We start from the raw sequence: 21,833 nt of genomic DNA, 5'->3' as shown, positions 1-21,833 counted from the left end.
GAACTTATTATTAGGATATTTTCATAAGATTCATAAGATTCTAACATTAAACATGTTTGTTTGATCAGTTTTACTTAATCTATTTTGCCTACTCAACTAAGTGATTAATATTATAAATTTAGGTGTTTGTAATCGTGCTTCAATTTTAAGTCTTAAGTGCGTAATCTATATTTATCCAAAAAAATAAAATGAATGATTATTTTCGACAGCAAATGACAGAATTCTTGTTTTGTCGTAATTTCTTTCCATTGTCATATCAGTTAAGATATAGTCCATATTTCTGCCATTAAAACTGAATGCTCATAACATATTGGCATTTCCTCAAATAAATCAAAGCATTCAAGCTTTATAGTTCTCTTGCAAATTCAAAGTAGATTGTTTTCGAAACATAATTAATTGATGTCTAGTATGTGTGTCATCTCAGAATTGAGACAAAGCAGCAATGACAACAACAATAGTTTCATCAGTTTTGGCATCTCTTATTTCACATACTCGTACTCATACGAACTCGTCTTGATTATACTGTGATTATATCCCTCTTTTTTTGTATTAAAAACATATTCGTTATTAGCCTTTGTTACACTGTATGTTTTCGAACGTACTGCAAACTCAACAAGTCCGTACAAAAATGCAGAACAATCCGCAGATAAAAACAATTTCAAACCAAATGTTTACTAATGTAAGCAAACAAAAATATATTGGCGACATATAATTAAATATTTTTTAATATATGAAAGCTATATGAGCAACAAAAACTACGATTCGTTTTTGATTTTTAATATTTTCCGTTTATTTTCTGTAATAAGAGTGTGCATTGATTTTGGTATCAAAAAATTCCTCACTTTTTCATAATTATTAAAAGAGCTTATGTTTTTTTTAACTTATGATGAAATGCGATTTTGTTTAAAAACGAACAACAACTAAAAAATCCGATATGCTTTTAGTCAAAATCACAAAGCTTACTGTCACGCCAAGCCTGCGGCTAAATGTTGCATCAATATCAAGAAGGAATGCTAGAAAAAAACGACTCCAGCATTCTCACACACATACACACATGAAATTTAATAGCACATAGTACGAATATACTGTATGTGTAGTATATGAAATAGCTCAACGAATTTTCTACACTTTTACGTTTTCATAGCTGACACACATGAACGCCAATGCTAAACTGATATGTGAGCCGGCACACTCACACACTCACACACACACTCACACACTTAAGCTTTCTAAACTGCTTAAAATATTTGGTTGAAGCTTAACAAAAAGCACAAAAAAAGAAAACAACGAAAACCTAAAAGTTATCCCCAAAACTCACCTCCTAACGATTTTCAAGCGATTTTCCAAAAACGAGCAAAACGGTGCCCATATCGCTTTCACACGACACACACACACACACACATACATGTGAGTTGCAGCGACTGTCAGAGTTAAGCCGTTTGTGTGTATGTGTGTGTGCTGGTGAGTGTATCTTTCACTTTCTTGCATGTGGCAATGAACCGTGAAACCGTAAAATGTTATGTTCTGAAAATCTGAAAATGTTGGCGCTTCAAAGCGTTTTTCTTTATACGCTTCCCTCCTCCCTCATGATGAAGCCCTCCAGCCCCGCTCTCCAGCCTTGCCGCCATGGCGAAATGGCTGCTTCTGCTATCGAAGCTGTTGCTGCCTGCCAATAATGTTCCAATTTGTGAGTAGGTGTGTGTTGGAGTGGGTTGATAGCGTGTGTTTGTAGCCAGCAGCTGCCGGAAGTGTCCATGGCAATGTTTGTGTATGCTCCTGAGCTGGTACACTGATCTCGGTACACCATCAGAGAGGTGGTTAATGAACTAATAATGTTATGTATGTTATGAATCAATTTAAAGTTTTGCGAGTGTAATTAGATCTTCTAAAATAAGCACGCAAACGATTACAAAAGTTGTTCGTTAATTGAAGGAGTGCAATATATAGTCTGATGAAAAGTTGCATTTTCACGAAACTATTAAACTGTTAAACATTTTTTGTGATCTGAAAAGTTTTATTTGTATATAAAATTGCAATAAAGAATTGTTTTCCAAGAAAAGTGGTTGTGATTACGATTAGACTGCAATTGGTGTATGGTTTTTCTTAAATTTAAATTGAATTACTCTCATTTTTTTATTTATCTGCATCTGCAGCACAAATAATACATTTAATTCACTATTACTTCACTATTATTCACTAGCTAATTACTAACCTGCTTTATTCCAACTGCCTCACCAATTGGTCTCCCCTACCCGCCACTCATACCAACGCACAAGTCCAGTTCATTGCATAGGAAGTGGTGCGAGTATTTATTTACTATTGCCTGCTTTTTTGGCGCCCAACAAAAATATATATGTCTATAAATTGGTCGACCTGCGAAATGGAAGCAGGCAGACGAGTTGGGCAGACAGTAGCAGCTGGCATAAAATGTCTTTATATAGACCGATTAATAAATGTGTATTGATGGCCGTAATTCATTTTTAATGCGCTGCTTATTTTTTGCGTGTGGCTAAAAGCTGTTTCAAATAATTCAATGAGTGCATGTTTAAACTTTAAAACAGATACAAGTATAACGAGGAGAGTGTCTACATACAAATAACCAAAGAAATCAGCAATAGTACGAACAACAACAAAAGCAAAAGGGACTCAGCGGGCGGGGCAACCATTGCACTCGAACGCAAATCCCTTTGAGTGGAAGAACCACAGGGCAAGTTAGCTTGAAGTTGCTTCTTTGGTTGAATACACAGAGAGAAAAACTACCGAAATACTAAAAAAGATATTACAAGTTAAATATAACATATGAACGAATAATGTTTTTGAAAGTAAAAATAACTTTCTAATTAAGAGCACAGCTCTATTTTGAACTTAAATAGGTAATGCCAGCAAAAGAAATTAAAATTTTATAATTTACTTGTAAGATCTCTCGATACACCTTCGATTAAATAAGCAAGCTTGTGTTGTAAAGTAAAGCTCCCCAACCAACCCGTTTCTATGAAACTTGACATGAGGACACATAATATGATTTAATTCTAATATGATTTAATTTTAAAATGTTAAATAAAATATAAAGAAATTGCGTATACTTCCTGAGATTCATGCTACATCGACTCGTCTTGTCGCACTGATAACAAATATAAGATATATAGTGGAGTCTGCCAAAAATTGTCCAAGAAATAGGCAAAAAAATAAAGACATGATATTTAGTTGTTTTATATTACTTTTATGGTTTTGTCTATTTGTTCAAAAAGTAATTAAAATAAATTATTTATGGAGCTTTCTTAATATGCATTAGAATTGTGCAAACATGTATTTCGATTTTGTGAATATTTGCAACATTGCAGAGAAAGGTTATTACTGCTTACTGAGTGTTAAGCCAATGGTTATTTCTCCAGTGCACCCATCTGAGTCACCATTTACATCTTCCACTGGCGTTGTCGCTTCGTTTGCTCGCTTTGGCGCTTTGTTGGCACAACTTTACACTGAGCTAGCTAGAGGACGGGCGCCAAAGAACTCAGCCAGCACTTAATTTACGAATAAACGCGCATAATTTTATATCTACAAAAGTTCAGCGAACGCCCTCGTCTCTGACAGGGCTCTGCCCTCCTCCACTCCACTTGTTTTCACTTCCCACGTACTATCTTGCTTCTTGCTGTCTAAGTTTTGGCATATGAAAAGGTTGCCAACGTGGCGCGTTATAATAATTTTTCAAGCAACGCATGTGGGTATGTACTATGAGTGCGAAAAACTTTTTAACCAATGTCTACTTGTGGCAGAGAACCCAAGAACTCAAGGTGTGCCTGGCACGCAACACGCACCCAGAGCTTCGCCTTCTGTCTGACTGCTGCTGGTCTTTTGAGGAAGTTTTGACTGCGCTGCTGTTGCTGCTCATCCTGCTCCTGCCTCTTCGTCCTTCTCCCATGTATGCATGCTAAAACTTAAGCTAAGCTCGGATGTGTGTAGGCATTTGCACAACACAACCCTTTCGTATGTGAAAGTTTTTGGCCAAAGTTTTTGTGCAGAAATTGTTGATGAAAATGCGCGTGAGTTGCGCGAGCGCGTTGAACCGCAGCCGAGCAAAACGCGAGCTGCACAAGTAAAACAACAATAACAACAACAACAACAAAAAGGAGCAACGATAACAAGAGCAAGAACAGCTAGCCAAGCAGCAACAGCGGTAATGGGTAACGTCAAAAACAACAAAAACAACAAAAACAACACCAACAACAAAAGCAAGCAAAAGCAATGGCAAAAACTACAAAGTGAAATAATGAAATGTTGGCAAGTCGTGGCTGCTGGCTGCTACTCGTATACTCGTACACCTGCTAGTGCTACCTACCTACATACCTGTTTGTACACCTAACTGCTTGAGTTCGTTTGCTTTTCACATTTTGCTTGGCTTTTTGAAACAAATATTTGAATAAGTTTTGTAACAAACCGAACAGTTCCATGTAAGCACTTCGGTAACTTTGCATTAACATTTTAATTACAAGCACGGAGTTTTAAATGCGAATAAAAAGATGAATCTTACTATGGTGTTGTTAATTAACATAAAAAACAATATATAAAGCAAATATAAGAATTCGGACTATTTGCCGGTTTTGTGCGAAATGGCGCTTCTGATTAGTTGTTTTAAAACCATTAAGAAAATTAACCAATTTAGGGATAACAAAGCACAATAAAGTAATAAAATACTCAATATTCCAGTGGTTGAATGGTTGAAATAATGTAGTTTTATTGTATGTATAGTGAGTTCCGAAAACAGAAACATTAAAAGGACATTTTACACATTAACCACCAGTAACGCTTCTTCTCTAGAAAGTCCTCAACATTATATAAGAAGAGCTTAACAAAAACAAAAACAACAACAAAATTAAATAAATAAAAAACAATTTAACTTTATTATTATTATACTATATTCATTCATTATTTGGGCTTCTTTGTATATAGATTCTCATAAAAATCTTGAATATATAGATGAATGAATGAATAAATAAATATGTCAATCAAACACATGCAAATAAAACAAATAACAAAACAGAATAAACACAAAGCTTGACAAATTAAAAAAGTTGGGAATATAATAAATAGGAAATAGGATATATGTATATAAAAAGATTAGTAAGTGAGAAATGTGTGATTCTTTGTTTTATAGTAATAATTATACATTTAATTATAATACAATTTTAGATAGTCGAGGCCCTCATTTTAAATAAATGGTTCTATATCGCACTTTTCAATTCAATTATTTACAAATATTCTTTCTGGAGTCCCAAATTTACTGAATTATTAGGACTACCATTATTAAATGAGGTGACAAATAATTTGTGTATCTTGAAGATTAGTTTTTTTTACAGTTTTTTAGTTTTTAAACATGAAAGAACTGTCAGTAATTCGAATTAATTTGCTAACTATTGTTCGAGCTCTACGAAATTTATACAAAACTTCATCAACTTTTCCGTTGGTTTCTTGGCTTTTCAATAAATTTGAAGATTTTTTAAATAATTTCTTCATCCATAATTAACTTCTTCTCCTGAGAAATCGGAATATATTCGCTACTCATGTATAAGAGCCGTCCCTTTAATGGACACTGAAGGATATTAACTCTTCGTTATTTGCTTAATTCTAGGAATTCGCTCACTTACACTTAAATGTATTGTTGTCGTTGTTTTTGTTGCTATTGTTGCTGTTGTTGTGTTTGCATTTAGAGCTGCGCGTCAAGTTGCCGCACACCGCAGTCACACGTTTGATTTTTGACTGATGGACTTGTTTGAAACGGCGACAGCTTTGGTGCAACGTGTGCGCAACATTGTAGTGCTTAGAAATGTACTACAGTAACTAAAAAGGGGAGAGTGGGAAGGCGTCTGTGGGCTTGCGTTTGATTTAAATATAAAACTTGTCCCATGTTGCCTTCTCCTACTTGGATTGCTAACGACAGGGAGCGCATCAATATCAATTTCATTAAAGCCATCACTCAATTAAAAGTATTATGTATATCACTGACACTTGAATACGATTGCGTCTATTGCGTGTGAATGTATAGTACACTTATGTATGTATGTGTGTGCAGCCAGGTTTCCCATTGGACCAATCACCGCAGTTGACAGCCGTGACAAGTGCTTTGAGAGCGGCATATTAAAATGCTTGTGTTTGCTGTTTGGTGTGTGTGGAGCTTAAAATAGGTGCAAAGAAAGGGCAGGTTAGCCAGGTGGACACATGTCAGGCACTGACAGCTATCGGTACCACCAACTGAGGAAGCAACAGAGGGAGCAACAATAAGATAAGCTGGAGTAGAGAAAGTTACTCTCGACTAGAGCGGTGTGCGTGACGAAAATGTCCACAAGTCCAGGAACGTCACGGCTTACGTGGGGTGTAAGTACTATATAAGTAGCTTCTGTTTACCATTCTAATAATTTAAAATCTAATACATTTATTTAAATACAATGCAATTTTTTTATTCATTGAAAAGGTATAAATTATGTTGAGATTTTCTTTATTCTGGATTCAACAATTCTCTTTTCATTATTTTTCTACATTATCAAGCTTTTCTTTTCTCAAATAAGAACCTGCCACTTATTTGTGTGAATGCCAATTTTTAAAACTTTGTGAATTTTAAGTCTCTTCTCTTTACGAATTTTACGGTATATTTAACAGTCGTTCACAGCCTTTTGTCCCTTCTCGATCATGCACACTTGCACATACAGCTCTACTCTCGACTGCCTGTTGTTGACTGCTTGACGTTGTGGCAATAGTTTCAACGTCAATTAGATTATGTTTAGTGTATTTGCCACAAATTGACAAACTTGTCGAGCGCACAAATGGGGATCTGGCGAGGCACATACACCCACACGCATACTTGAAAACATCCAGCAGACAATATGTACATGCTGTAAATGCACACTGGGATTTACATTGGCTACTTAAGGTGTAAACTTGAATGAAATACACAAATAATTTATTATATTTAAATGGACCATTTGGACCATATACTGTACTGAACTTGTTTAAAATATAGGAATATCACAATTTAAAATGTTCGAATCTATTTAAATCATACGATTTAAGGGAATTTTAAAGAGTCTTAGACAAAGAGTATTGGCAAAATTACAACTAAATAATGTTGGCAATATTCTTCTTCTTTTTTATGTTTCGCAAATAGTAATCACAGAAGAAAAAATTGAAAATCTGTAAATAATGCTTTCTAGAGTTAAATAGTTTGTCAATAAAGTTTGTCGTGCAAGACAATACGAAGGGAAGCTATATGCCCGACGCAGATGAAGATAACTTTTTAGCTTATATCCTGTTTCTAATTAAATGCAAAAATTGGTATTTTGTTAGCAATTTTAAATTGGAAATATTTAGTTCTGCTGGCACTGTAAGGCTCTGAGCCAAAGCAACAAAAACCAAATGAAAAGTCAAAGCATTGAAATATGCCAAGCACAAGATGTTGTTGCTTCTGCTTCTGCTTTTGTTATTCTGTTGTTTTTGTTGTTGTTGTTGTTGTTGCTGGTTTGCGGCTACGTTCAATTCTGTTGACGTTATCAAAAGTTGCGGGCAGGTTGCACAGCAGCAGCAGCAAATGACGCAGCAACAACAACAATACGAGCAGTAGAAGCTAAAGCATAAAAACGAGCCAGTCAAGAAAAAGGATACAAGTAATTTGCTAAAGGCAATACAGAGGCAGTGGCTGTGGTCCTTGGTGGTTCCTGGGCATGGGCGCGGCGGAAGTTAACATTGAAAAGGATTACCTCGTGGCAGCAACGTCTTTTGTTACTGTTTGTGTAGCTGTGTGTGTGTGTGTGTGTGTGTGTGTGTGTGTGTGTGTGTGTATTTTTGCGTCTTGGGTGCACACAATTCCCGTTGTCAACGCTGTTGACAAGCAACTTGGCTTGCTGTTGTTGTTGTCGTTGTTGTTGTTATTCCTGCTGGTGCTGCTTCTGCTGCTGGCCCATTCGTCCTAACCGTTGTCGTCTTGGCTGCTCTTCGTGATTATTTTTACGCTAAGGTAAAAGTCAAAGATTTTTAGTTGACTGCGCTTGCGATTTCCCATTATAAGCAATGTTCTTTTCCTTTTATGCTTTTTAGAAATTTTTCCTTGCATGGCTTTTTGGTTGTTGCCCACTCCACCATGCAGTTGCCAAATTGAAATTTGCATTTTGATTAAGTCTGTCAGCAGCGTGAGCGCCCCAACGGCGCTTTGGGGTTAAAGACAATGAATATGTTCAGCAGCCAATAGATGTGCGTGGAAGTTATTGGCCGAAAGGTGAGCCCTCATCTCATTTACATACATACACATCCAGCTGCCCAGGCAGGGCATTCGTAGCATTCGTGTGTACCTGCTTCTGTATGTGTATGTGTACTATACGTGTATAATATCTTAATAATCCCAACACAAAGTCCTTTTGCAAATTATGACATTTACTTACTAATTTCCATCCTAAGTGCCTTTGGTAACAATAAGCGGGAGAGTCAGAGCGACGACATGGACGGAGATGGCAGCAATAGAGCCTGAGTTTGTCTAGTAAATGTAACGGCCATAAGTTGTTAAGTTAAGCTATAAGAGCAGCTTTTTCAACACTCCTTTCTGATGCTGCATCCTCGTGTGTGAGAGTGTGATAGCACACTCACTCACACTTGTGCCACTGCGTGGGCTTCCTGCAGAAATTGTCTGTGTTCGCACGGAAGGAAATGAGAAATTTTAAGTGAACTAGATTTTTGGTCCGTTAGTTGAGTTCGGTTGTGTGCATGTCTAGATGCACATGTAAATGTATCTGTGAGGTGTGCTTGTGGTGTCTCTTGCTGCTAAAGTAACAAACATATGTGTTGTTCTCCGCCTGTGCTTGAGCATGTCGCGTATACGCCAAGTACGCCCGAGGCTTAACCAGACACCTAAGTATCGTGCACATAGTACATATATTCCTATTTCTACTCAGATATACTGGTCTAAATATAGCATCTTATATATACTCAGATATACTGGTCTAAATATAGCATCTTGTTTTTATTTAAATTGTTATGTTGCGGAGAGTTTGCTTTATCTAAAAGCACGGTTTAAACAATTCAGTGTGAGGAACTTTCAAAACCATACGTTACTGAGGGGAGCAGCTGTCGATTAATCCTTTGTTTAAATCATTTAAAAAGAGTTTTTTTTAATTATTCAAAATCTTCAAGACTTACTTAATGCCGTTGTAGTTTGATTTCATGACATTTTTTTTCAATTTCGCGCCACAATATCCATATTTATTTTACACTTTAAATTAATTTATTGTTTTTTTATGTGCTTACTTATAATGGTATTATTCGTCTCTAATAAATAATTATTTAAATCCATATGCACACAAATTACATTAAATTCCTTTGGACATTTCAGCGGGTATATAGGTTTCGTATTTGTAATACCCTTTGGCAGAAAAAGGACTCAGAAATTACAATCCAAAGAATCGGAAAACCCCAAAACCAATAATTGGAGTTACTAAGTATTGACTGCATGCATTAGTCCCGCTTAAATACTAAGGTCAAGATCTAAATGGATATATTCATCTTTTGAAATTCATCTAAATTCGGTTTTCAATATTCAGTCCCTCATAAATTCACTGACCAGTGATCAAGATCGCTAAGCTCTTCTAAGCTTAGCCTTGCATTCATCAGGCAATCAAGTAATCACTTTTCTATGGCGAATACGACCAATGTGTGCACGATATACTGTGTGGAATCAACGATCACTACAAAGTACATATAAGACTGAGAAATCGGATACAGTTTATTAAAATTAAATGAATTGTTGATTCCAAATTATAAAATAGAAAATCGATAAATGCATGTGTATACATTATTTCTTTTTATTCATTTCATTGTTGAAACTAGTAAGTTTCCATAATAACGAAAAAATAAAACAAATTGGTTCCTCCAAAGATTTGCTTATTAGGTCCATATTTTATTTCATATTTGTATTTTCAGAATGCAATCTCCCAAAAATGTTGTAATTCAGTTCTTAGAAAAAGAAGGTGAGATGAGTGGGCTTTTTACAGTTTCTGGTTTCATTCAATTGATATTGTGCTCATAAAGTCTTTTTTAATAACAATATCTACATTTCATTTAGTATATATGTAGGTGTATGGATTCCGAACCAAAGTTAGCCCAAAGTTGGCAAAGTTTCCTGTACTCTCCACAAGAAAAAAAAATTTGTTAATTATTTAAAGGGGAGGGGTGCATCGAAAAAAAATCAAACTCGCTTGGTAGACCCCACAAAGTATATATATTCTTGATCAGCATGACAAGCCGAGTCCGTCTATCTGTCCGCCTGTCCGTCTATCTGTCCGTCTGTCTGTCTGTCTGTCTGTCCGTCTGTCTGTCCGTCTGTCTGTCTGTATGAACGCAAGGATCTCCGAAAGTATAAGAGCTAGAATAACCAAACTTGGTGTACAGATTCTCCTGAGACCGAGAAAGGACGAGTTTGTTCATTTTTTCTGATCCACCCCCCACATATATTTTATATTTAATTTAGTTAATTAATTAAATTAATTTAGTTAATTAATTTAATTACATTAATTTAGTTAATTAATTTAATTAAATTAATTAATTAATTTAATTACTTTTTTATGGGGTGGTACAGGGTATTTAAGAGTTGAGCCTGCTCGACTTTAGCATTCCTTTCTTGTTTCTTCTCTGCAATGCTGCATCGAGGTTTGTACCAGCTTTTTGAGGCAGTTTTATATCAAATTTTCATAGCGCCTCCATTGTCATTTCTCACTGCTTGGACGAATCGCAAACTGAGCCCGAAACGTAACCCTTATGAATATTTTGTACCCAAGGTTATGTCCACACAAATATTTGTTCATACTTCAATTACAAGCTGAACGTTTTGTGGACGCTCTTTTTATTCAGTAATTTTGGTTTGTGTTGCACGAGTGTTTAAAAATGTATTTGCTTTTATTTACAGTGGTTTGCCTTGTACTCGTACTTGTTAATTTTGTAATTTGTATGCAAAATGCACACATAGTCTGCAAAAGGCCCAACTCTTCCTCTGTAGCTGAGTTTGTGCTATTTATTCCACGCCTTGTCATTGCCAGCCGTAATTAGAAACATGTTAATGAATATCATTTGTTTGTCTGCACAACATCGTTTTGCGTTTTTCTCATCACTTTCGTTGTCATGCTGTTTGTCTACCACATGTCGTATACGCAATTTTATTTATAAAACCAGCCTGTCAGGCAGCGTGTGTCTTTTATTTGCTTAAGTGATAGTTATTTAATTTTTAATTACTTGTGACGCTCAAGTGTTTGAATTACGCAATGACATATAACAGCAACAAATACAGCAACAACAACAACTACAACAAAATCAATAAACACACAAATTGTGCATTCAAATGTTAAATTAAATTCGTTGCCTCTCTCTATGGCGCATAAATTTTGTATTTGTGTCGCTTTTAATTATTTAATTCGATTATTTAAAATTAATGATATGTTTTTCATATGTCATTGCACAATCGTCGTTCGCATTTTTGTGTATATTTAAAAATTACAAAAACCGTTAAGCATTCATTTCAATTATGCAGATAAGTGGAAATGTAATGAAAGCCGAACAAGCGGATTAATTTGAAAAGTTGGCAAAAAATCGAGTGGCTTAAAGTTGATTTAATGCGTGACAAAAATTCGTTTATTTGAATGTGACACTAATGCTCTAACAGGTAATATCAGAAGTGTTTGAAGAAGAAACGCTTTTTAACATATATCCTACAAGTATTTATTGGGCACGAGGTTGAGAGCAACTAAGGAAGCAGACTCTGAATCCACGCAACGTCTGCCTGTCTTACTGTCAGCTGTTTGCCTGCTATTGGTCCTTTTAGAGGAGCGTAGAGTATTTTCTCCTTTGTGTTCGTCAACGGCCATGACAAAAACTCGAGCGCAAAGAAAGCCGATATGTTTTAAACTGATGATATTGATATCTTTTAAACTGATATTGCTCTCCAATTGTAGCGTATTTTAATATACTTACGGCATTTTTCCTTTTTTAAAACTGTTATGTCTGTGGGAAACTGCAGAGTCTAAGAAAACTAGTATTTTTTTAAATTCTTTTATTTATTTATATATACAAGGTGTGTTCCAAAGTAAACAGGACTTTTAAAAAAAAAAAAACAGAACAAATGGTTTTTTGGGCAAAGTTAATTTATTTTATTCAAAATACTTGTAGCTTAAAGGTAATTGAAATTACAGATAAGCTATGGTAACTAAAAATATAATATGAATTATTATAATGAATTTATTTTAATGGAGCTATTTACAGAAGGGAATGGATGAATTAATGAAGATATTGTGGAATTGTAATAAAACTATAATTTATGAATTAGATTTAATGCTTTATGAAACTTTTCGTGTACTTTAAAATTGTCTTTAGGCGGACAATAAAGAGAGAGAACTGGTGTTGCAGAATTGGCATTTGTGACTGCTTGTGGCAGAGTTGAGGAGGTGCTTGTGGGTTAGGCTAGTGTGGCCCAGGTGGAGTCGTACGAGTTGTGAGTAATCGTGCTTGTTCAGTTTCAAATCGTGCTAGTTCCAGCCATACACATAGATGGTAGTCCTGTGTGTATTTAGGAAGTGGATGTGGGGATTAGGGTTTGAGAATAGGTTAAGCAATACAAGTATATGTAGAAAATAGGATTTTATGAATCTAATGATGTCCGTAAATATTCATGTAATTATTCTCGGAAATTAGAGGGTATTTAACTGCCGCCTTAGCTGCATCGACTTTTTCGTTTCCTTTAATATTGCAATGGCCGCGAATTCAAATTAATGTTATATGGGGGAAGAGTGAAGAAAGAAACTGTCTTTCTAGCTTGAAGATAAACGTGTATTCAATTCTTCAGCTTAATGATACATGCTTCAAATGTTGCAGACGGGCAGAATCCTTCATACTTGTATATGAAAATAAATCATGCTAGCTCTAATACTTAAATAGTTTACTTATTATTATAGATACATGTACTTATTAAAACTGTTTAAGTTGCTTACTCAGCTTGTGCTTAAATAGCTTTATTTAAATACATGCTGATATCGGATCATCTCAGAAAACTCACTTCAATTCCCTGTGTGCGTGGCAAAAAGTTCGGACTAATAAATACATGTGGTTCTTGTTTTTTGTGTTCGCCAGACAGATGGCTTTATGTGCACACATATCTATGTGAGTAATTTAAGTAAGGTTTATAATTTATTAGTCAGCCTATGGCACAAATTCCGCTGCATCTAAGCCCAACCTTCTGCCGACTGCTAAGCATTTGTACTTATCTAGTCGCACCCTTGGGCTTCTATTTGGCTAAGAGCCTGGACTCAGCCACGCATATTGCAGTGCTAAAGTTTTATGCGTTGCAGTTGATTCCTTGGCGGCACACTCTTACTTAACGCCTAGGCACTTGGTAGCCTAGCAATTTGTTCCACTTTAGGCTTTAAATAGCAAGTACCTTTAGTGGATGGAGGATGCTCCGACTGCAGCTATCTGTCTTTCTCTCCTTCTCCCTCTCTCTGACTCTGACTCATCCTGCTTAGCAAGTTATAACGCTTTACTTATTACATTTCCATCTGCAATGGGCTGGTTGCAGTGCGCCAAGAGCGAACAGGAATGGGTGAGGTGAGCGCGCGGAGCATGTGGGTCAAATGATGATGACGATACTGTTGACGGAGCCGATGGGAATGAGGGAGATGAGTCGTAGACGGCAAAGAAAAAGTAATCGTACTTGGCTGTTGTTTGTTTGTTTGTTTGTTTGTTTGTTTTTACAACTGTGATTGAGGTGGAATTGCATATTTCTGTGCGCTTCTTCCATTTCGTTTCATTTCATTTCGTTGAGTTCCAGTTCCGAGTCGGCGTGCATACATATGTATGTACATATGTTCCTATTCCTATCCTTCCTATTCCTCTCCTGCTGCTTTTGTTGTTGCTGTGTGTGTGTGTGCTCCAATAATATTTCCAAACGTTTTATTGAATGTCGTTACCATTGCTGGCGCGGCATGCACTTGTACGAGCATAGCCCGTGTGCTGGAGCTCGTGCTAAATCTTCCCTGAAGCTCCCCTTTCCCCCAACTTGGCTGCTGCCATTGTTTTCTGCCGTGTTGTTTGCTTGCTTGGCTTACGTTTATTGTGCGAATAACTGTCAACAATGGAAAATAGGAGTAGTAAAGTGTTTGCTTGCGCTTAGTTCGTGCTTGAGTTGAAGCTCCTCAGCTACCATTGCCGACATGCAGCACCAAATGCTTTTAGGACATGGCCGTAAGAGACGTCTTTCGGAGAATGCTGCTTGCTTTATTTTAACTGAAGAAGGTCGATGTAAGGCGTGCAAATGAAAAGCGGCGAATAAAATTTGATCAAAATTGTACAAAAAATGCATCAAAAAGTGTATTTTCGCAACCGATGGTAGCTTGTCGAATGTACCGATTGATACATAGTTTTGTTATATTTTGCACCTAATATTACCATTTCTTATCGATTATAATTCTTTCTTTTCACCTAATATTATGAAGTGATATTTAATATTTAATTGCTTAAAAAGTTTTTTTATTTCCCGATTGATTAACAGTGATTTGTAAGTGGGTATGGTTCGTTATTTATAAATCTATTATTACTAATTAAAATACAATTGTGACTATGTGTGGCTTTTTAGAAAATTACAAAACATTCCAACAAAGCTCTCAGTGGATCCTTTAGAAACTACAACTTGTCCAATCCCTGTACCTTGCTTACTAACTTTACATTTCTTGTTGCAGCATCGCGCTATCAATTTGTTTGTCACGCCAATGCAATACTTGTAGTTTTTTTTTTTCAAAAAGTATCTGTTTTAGCCTTCCAATCGCAGCAACTGTGTGGTACTATTCAAAAGTCGTATTGTCAGATTCCATACATTGATCAGTCTACCTCAAAACGTTTCGTGAGTAAAAGTTAAAATTTTTAACAAAAACTTTGAATTCACTCTTTGGGCTAAAGTTGTATCGGCAGCATGGATAATTTAGAGGCCACTCGTGCGCTTTGTGAGATATTAAAGATTCCACTGCCCGATATCCCTACCAATGGCCAACATGTAGATGCTGGCAGTGATTGCGATTCGAAGTCGCGCCTACAGCAGATGCTCAATGCAGATGCTAATGAGTTTGTGCCGTATTGCAAGCGCGAGTCCGATGCCGAAGATGAGGACTTGTTAAATTTGAATGCATTGAAGCGACACTTTGAGGCATTCGACGAGTACAAAGAGCCGGAAAAATCCGCTTTGGTTGTCAGTGAAGTCGCAGATACGCTCAAGAGCAAGCAGCTGACATTACCCTGGAAGGGGTTCCCCAAAACATTGCGGACGGAACGCACCAATCGCAATAGTAAGTGTAGAAGAGTTATTCAACAATACGGCCCCAAACAACTACTATGGCATTCCATTTCCAAACATCTTATTTGATGCATTTTTTAATCAGTTGGTTTTGCTGCATTGGCCTAATTTTGTAGACACACATACACAGAGTAAATGTATATGTGTGTTCGTAATTATGTCTTCAGTCTTTTTATACCCTGTACCCGTAGCTGGTAAAAAGGGTAAATTATCTTTGTGCAAAGAATGTAACAGGCAGAAGGTAGCATATCCGACCCCACAAAGTATATATATATACATATATTCTTGATCAGCATGCCAAGAGAAATCGATTTAGACATATCCGTCCGTCCGTCCGACCGTCTGTCTGTCTGTCTGTCTGGATGAACGCAAACTCAGAAACTATACAATCTAGAATAACCAATGTTGGTATCCAGATTCTCCTTGTCCGAGAAAGGAGAGTTTATTTTATTTTTGGGAATAGGACTCTAGCATTCGATCCTTGTTTTAATTTCTCAATCTCCATTAGCTGTCGTAAACGGCACGCACATTGCGCCTACGAAGAAGGATGCCCAATCTACGGATTCAACGATGAAGCGTGCGAGGAAAGACAAAACAGCAACAGACAAGGACATTCAAGGAAATGCTAAAGATAATGACAATGAAAATGCACCTCTGCCACTTCCAACAAAGAAAAAGTATGAAGCCGATGAGAAAAAACGTGAACATGAGCGGAAGGTGGCTCTGGAAGCCTTGAAGCTTGTTGAGCAGCGACGAATGCGCGAACCACTTGTCCCGGCGATCAGGGGAAATATATTGCCATCATCTAAATTACAGCGTCCAGTGGTTCATTTAACGCGCTCTCCAGTGAGATTTACGCCCGAAGAACGTGAACGTGTCGATCGCTTGCGTGTGCTCAAACGCGAGCGGATTGAGTTCGTGCTGCGCGAAATGAAGAAGGAGCGGGAGCAGCAGAAGAGCCGCAAGAATCCACCAGGTAGAGATCGTAATGCTAAAGCTGGAGAAAAAGTTGGCGAACCACATCCGCGCAGTGAAGAGGTTGAGGCTCTTTTGCCCATACCCAAGCGCAATATAAGCAGCAAAGTAGATATACCGGATGAACCAAAGCACGAGTCCATCGTGCCGCCTAAGCGTTACATTTGTCTCCAGCGTTCCAAGCCAGAGCAAGTAGTTGTGCCAGCGGCTAAGCCATTATTGCCAGCTCGACGTTACATACCCACAACTAAGGAATGGGATGAGCAATGCAAGGCTAAACAATTGTTGGCCGAAGCCAAGGCATTGACGAAGTCCACCATGGTTACAAATAAAGAGAATAAGGAGAATGAGTTTGTGCATGCCCCAAATCAGCTTATGGCCCACACAAAACTCAAGGAGCACAAGCTGGATCAGGCTGAACAGCCCAAACGCGAGCTCCTCCAGTGTGTGAGCAATGTGGGACGTGCCTCCAGCATTCAATACCAACAGGACGAAATGCACGAGGAGCTGGTGTTATCGGGAAATGGCAATGAATATATTCTGCGACGTCGGCGCACATACGGCACCGGATTTCGTGCTCCGAATACTAGCATGGAGGAATACTCCCTTGAAGTGGCACCAGGAGAGATGCGTCGCGGCAATTTGACTCACGCACGTAACCTGGTACGCGCTTTTCCCAATTGGGTTCCATCCCCAGTCCCAACTCCAGTGGGTACAGGTGTAGCCGCTCACAGTTCTCCAGAGTTGACGGCAAAAATGCTACACAAGAATAATAATGTGATACGCTATAATATCGAGCAGTTGCTGCAGATGGAGCCAGAGCCTGCTGATATGAAAAAACCGAACTTTGCAGAATTCCTGCACAAGTTTGGCTTCATCTATGAATAGCATAGGCGATTGAGAGGATTCCCTTTAATCTACCATTTATATATTCTGCCTTTGTATGTGTATATTTATTTTTAGTATGCCTTCATTAACCTTTTTCAGCAGTCCCTTTAACAGTTCAAGAGGTTTAGTTACCAGTTATGTTATCGACCGTAGTTAAAAAACTGTTGTGGTTGTGTATTCGAAAAGACTGTTTGAACTGAACATAAATATAAAGTCAATACAAATACAGAATTTGTGTTTAAATTAATTTCAAAATCTACTGCTTCTGGAACGTTAAACAAAATGAATTCCTAAGACAAAAATTTGTGATTGAAAATCTCATAGATTAGTTTACAATTTAAATTTCAATTAACATCCACGATCATTGGTTCATCCTGAGTAGCGTTTGCACAGTCAATCGGTTCTAGAAACCATATGCCTATGGGACCTGGTGGCTCTGGCTTTAAGTGTCCCACACACTTGGAATTTTGCGCTAACATAGCACAGTCTTCTTCACAGTGATATTTATGGGCACTCATCTGAGAAATGAATGCATCCAAATTGTGCATCTCGCTTGCACACAGCACTTGTTCCTGCAAGCTACAAAGCAAGTGGGCACTGCAAACATTTAAGAAGAATTACAAAATGTGTTTTTAGAAGTATTACTGCTTACATTTCCTGAAGAGTAGTTCTTTTGAGACGGAGCTGCGATACCAAAGGCATTAAATATGGTAGCGATGACAAGCGATTGCGATTTCTTAAATCATTAATAGGTATGCGCACCGCCAAACTTTTGACAATAAGTTTCAACGTTGAAGTAAAGATGTGCACCTTCAATAGCCATGCTTCTTTGGCACTGGCATATTGGTTAATGAGATTCACGTGGCCTCGAAGCGCATTCTAATCGAGTTGTGGTTAGCTCTTAATTTAAAAAGTACTGATGTTCTTTGACTTACGGTCACTCGACTTTTATTAGAGTTTTCTGTGCAAATGTGTAGAAGAACCACTGGCAGGGCAGTAGCGTACATCTCCAGTCTGTGCTTTATCAGTACACCTATCAGATTCTTTAATTCTTGGGTGACTACAGCATTCACAGATGGATGCTGTAATTTAATATCGAACATTATTCAGGAAAGGCCACACAGTAATCGAAACAATGGATGCTAACCATTTTATAGTGTTGCAGCAGCTTCCAAATTTTGTTACTTGGCAACAAAATATGCTCGCTGGCATGGAGTAGTTGAAAAAACAAATACATCTCCTGCATGTAATTAGAGGTCAGCGAACAAAAGAACGTCTGGCGAATTTGAGCCGTTTGTGCAAGATGCTCCACCAGGACGCTGTAGCCACACGCATCGGTCTGTTGACAAAGCAGCAGTAGGGCAATGGCGCTGTAAAAGCTTTTGGCCCTTTTAAACTCAGTTGTAGTCGCTGCCATAGAGATTTCGGACATTTCGCGAACACAAGTGGTACTCAAATCCTTTACCAAACTGCGAACTTCTTCATCTGCGTCACTAACGTTTGCCCCTTTACACAATGAGCAGAGCATATAGGCAAGTGTTTCACATCCAAGTGCAGCTAAAACGAAAGAACGTTATTTAAGATAATTCAAAATAATTGTACGAGTATTCTTTTTCTGAATTGTACTTCTTTTAAACAAATTTTGAAAATAGCAATGGGCAATTAGATTACGCATCTGAATCAAAGGAACCACAGCTGCTGGCAGTGCATAAGTAGAAACTTCATTGTTCTTAAAATTAATCTTGGCAATTGAATAATTAAGCCCCAATGAACGCGATCGCAAAATTTATTACTCGTCTTGTCAAGCTAATCAAGAATATGTGTATATTCTAAAAGGGGTCCACCCAGGGGTACAGATCGATTTCATAATACACTTTTAACCTTCAGGTAAAGGGTTCTTTTAAAAAAGGTGTGGATTACTGCTCATATTTTAACATGACTTTTACATAAATTATGTTGCTTTAAAACCTTTAGTTCTATTTAGCTTACCCAGTTCCCCCTCGCACAGAGGTATATTAGAGGCTAGTGAAGGATACATCTCACGTATCAACCGTCTGGGCAACTTGTCGCGTCTGATGAGCACATTTAGGCGTCGTAAATGATTAAAATAAGTTTGCAATTGCCCTGGTGAAGGCGTTAGCTGAAAAAAAATATAAGTACTTTTACACAATGTTGAAAAGTGACAGAGTTTTTTTTTACCTGTTCACTGAACATGTTTTGCATGTTTGTGTGCTCGTCTCTTAATGTATCCACCACATGAGTGTGTATTTGTTCATTCCCTGTTGCTCGTACTGAACGAATCATGCTAGCATAGAGCGTGTAGAAATCAGACTCTGACAGTGATTCGTCATGTAAAAATTTGTCCAGACAAAATCGCTCCAGTGAAATCAATAGGTGTAAAGGGAAAAATGAATGATCAATTATCAGGGTAACAAATTGAACAAGATAATAAATAACGAACACTATCAGCTAGCTACCACTCTAAAGACATAGGGTGCTTGCACGTTATACACAGATAAACAATTAAGCCCGTCGTAACGCTGCGAAATTTGCAAACTGTGATTAGAGCTAATACAACTTTGGGACAATTCAGGCAATGGCCTGAATGTAATTCTTAAGCATTCAAATATATTTTAAACATTTCCATTATTTGCACTTACTAATATATTTTCCGGATTGTGTTCAGCGATAGCATTGAAATCGACCAAATCGAATAAGCTGAATAACAGAGCGCGTATCTCTTGTTGATGAGTTCCCTCAATTATTTCGACTATCTGTAGCAATAGCTCGTGAATCTGCACCTGAGCATCCTCACTCTGGCCATATTTCTTGGTGTGCATAACAAACAGAGCATATATGAACTGTGTGGCGAGTAGTCTTAGCTCCAATTCTATGTCAGTTGAGTTCAGAATACTTATGTAGTAGGCAAAGTTTTGCATTGCGCTACAATATTGGATCATTAGTTGCAACGAATTCATCAACACTGTCAAGGCATGCTCGTGCTCGTTTAAAATGGTTCTACCGTGTGACATCTTGCTGAAAGTCTTTAGCACATGTAAGACTATCTCCTGCACATCGTACTGCCGGTGCACAAGGCTTATATACAGCTCAGCTGCTAATTCTCTAATTACCAAGGTGATCGGTGTTTGTGGCATTTGCAGCACAAGCTGTAGTATGCGTTCTAGAAAGGATATTGGAAAAATTTCTGTGCTGGTTATGTGACTGCAAGAAAACGACATTAAGCAAGGTTTAAAATTTTAAAACATTGCTATAAATTACTTTTGCAATTCCAGCAAATATTTTAATGTGGCCATCAGCAAATAAGTATCCGTTTGTGGTCTCAGCATATGAAATTGTATGGCCACAAATTTGTCGCTAATTAATTCGTCAGTCAGAATGCGGAGAAGGAGATTGCCGTTTTCATCGCGTAGTTGGTTGCGCGCGAATCTTGTGAGTAGATCTTTTAAAAACTTGTAGGCTCGCTCATAGCTGCTATTGTTTGGCCACTAAAATTCAGAGAAAAAATATGTATGGGTCTGTTACAAGATATAAAAGGTGTCAGAGTTGTAAGCTCAATAAGTCGCCAAATAAATAATCAATACGAAATTTTGGGAAGCTTGCTACGTACCTTAACGCAAAATACGCAGTAAATAAAATTAAGAGCGCTATGATGAACACCACAAAAGACCCAAGAATATTTCCGAAATAATCGCAGCATCGGCTTCAGAATAGTGTTATGGGTTTCTTCATAGCTGAAAACACAAATAAGTGCAGCTGTGAAGAAAATGTACTACATATGTATGTATGTACGTACAAGATGCCAAAGCGGACATTAATGGTCAAAGTTCGACAAAACTCCGGTAGTTCAAGCAATTCCATGCCGTAGTCGGGCAGTAGTTTGGATAAGCCCAGGAGTATGCTGTAAGCTGTGTGAAAGGCAAAGGATAACAATACTGATAGTGATAAAGTTAGGTAAACTTACACACTCGTGCCAACGGTTCGCGTAGAAATTTGTCAATAGCTTTTGTGTTTGGATCCCCGTTACAGCTCATCGCGTCGACCACCTTGCACCATATGCTAACTACTCGCAAATAGCACGGTAGCGGTCGCGTAAGCATGTTGAATTCTCTATTAGCGTTGCTGCCATGGTTTTTACGGGTGAGTGCTTTATCGTAGGTGGCCAGGAGAGTAGGAAGTTGATTTAAAAATTCGTGTAATCCCTGCAGCACGAATGGGGCGCTATTGAAGACGTAGTCCAAGTTGTCATTGCGGTACGGATGCTGAGGCATCTTTGCGAATGCTTCCATGCTAACCATAAACCTTATACCCAGTGCATTGAAGCATTGCCCGACAAATTTATATGACACCTTGGTACACCAATTGTGGGGATCTGAAGTCAACGCTTGCAAAAATGCGTACGCATATTCGTGAACCGTATACTAGAAATTGAAAGACGTTTATTTGGGGAATCGAACGCTTTTCACGTACCTCTATATCAGCACCCGTCGAAATGGCTGTCACAAAATCCATGGCAATCGTTTGCCAAGTGCTAAAAGGAAGAACACAAATTTATTTCTATAATAGGCCCGCAACAAGTGACCGTATGCTAGAC

The 21,833-nt window shown here is 37.6% G+C and overlaps 2 protein-coding genes across 2 annotated transcripts; one reads left to right on the top strand and one right to left on the bottom strand.

The window, feature by feature from the left end:
- The first annotated feature begins 14,915 nt into the window (after positions 1 to 14,915).
- LOC115630541 lies at positions 14,916 to 17,364 on the top strand. Its single transcript, XM_030527147.1, has 2 exons — positions 14,916 to 15,350; positions 15,867 to 17,364. The coding sequence occupies exons 1-2, from the start codon at positions 14,981 to 14,983 to the stop codon at positions 17,219 to 17,221; spliced, it is 1,725 nt and encodes a 574-aa protein (XP_030383007.1). The 5' UTR covers positions 14,916 to 14,980; the 3' UTR covers positions 17,222 to 17,364.
- Positions 17,365 to 17,416: 52 nt separating this feature from the next.
- LOC115630540 lies at positions 17,417 to 21,833 on the bottom strand. Its single transcript, XM_030527146.1, has 12 exons — positions 21,710 to 21,833; positions 21,204 to 21,660; positions 21,036 to 21,147; positions 20,850 to 20,973; positions 20,501 to 20,727; positions 19,882 to 20,443; positions 19,421 to 19,609; positions 19,211 to 19,361; positions 18,369 to 18,778; positions 18,157 to 18,303; positions 17,874 to 18,100; positions 17,417 to 17,818 (listed from the first exon to the last, which is right to left on the bottom strand). The coding sequence occupies exons 1-12, from the start codon at positions 21,749 to 21,751 to the stop codon at positions 17,566 to 17,568; spliced, it is 2,901 nt and encodes a 966-aa protein (XP_030383006.1). The 5' UTR covers positions 21,752 to 21,833; the 3' UTR covers positions 17,417 to 17,565.

This window comes from Scaptodrosophila lebanonensis, unplaced genomic scaffold (assembly GCF_003285725.1).
Source record: "Scaptodrosophila lebanonensis strain 11010-0011.00,11010-0021.00 unplaced genomic scaffold, SlebRS2 tig00001410-arrow-pilon, whole genome shotgun sequence".
NCBI classification, from domain to species: domain Eukaryota; kingdom Metazoa; phylum Arthropoda; class Insecta; order Diptera; family Drosophilidae; genus Scaptodrosophila; species Scaptodrosophila lebanonensis.
The sequence above is the reverse complement of the archived record's forward strand: the minus strand, read 5'-3'. Positions and strand labels throughout refer to the sequence as shown.

Excerpts from the sequence above, each read along its gene's own strand:
- LOC115630541 (XM_030527147.1), top strand. The coding sequence starts at position 14,981 with ATGGATAATTTAGAGGCCACTCGTGCGCTTTGTGAGATATTAAAGATT. Across the intron at positions 15,351-15,866 it reads GGAACGCACCAATCGCAATA|CTGTCGTAAACGGCACGCAC; the intron begins GTAAGTGTAGAA and ends AATCTCCATTAG.
- LOC115630540 (XM_030527146.1), bottom strand. The coding sequence starts at position 21,751 with ATGGATTTTGTGACAGCCATTTCGACGGGTGCTGATATAGAG. Across the intron at positions 20,728-20,849 it reads ACTGCGTATTTTGCGTTAAG|TGGCCAAACAATAGCAGCTA; the intron begins GTACGTAGCAAG and ends TCTGAATTTTAG. Across the intron at positions 18,304-18,368 it reads TGCTGCAACACTATAAAATG|CATCCATCTGTGAATGCTGT; the intron begins GTTAGCATCCAT and ends ATTAAATTACAG.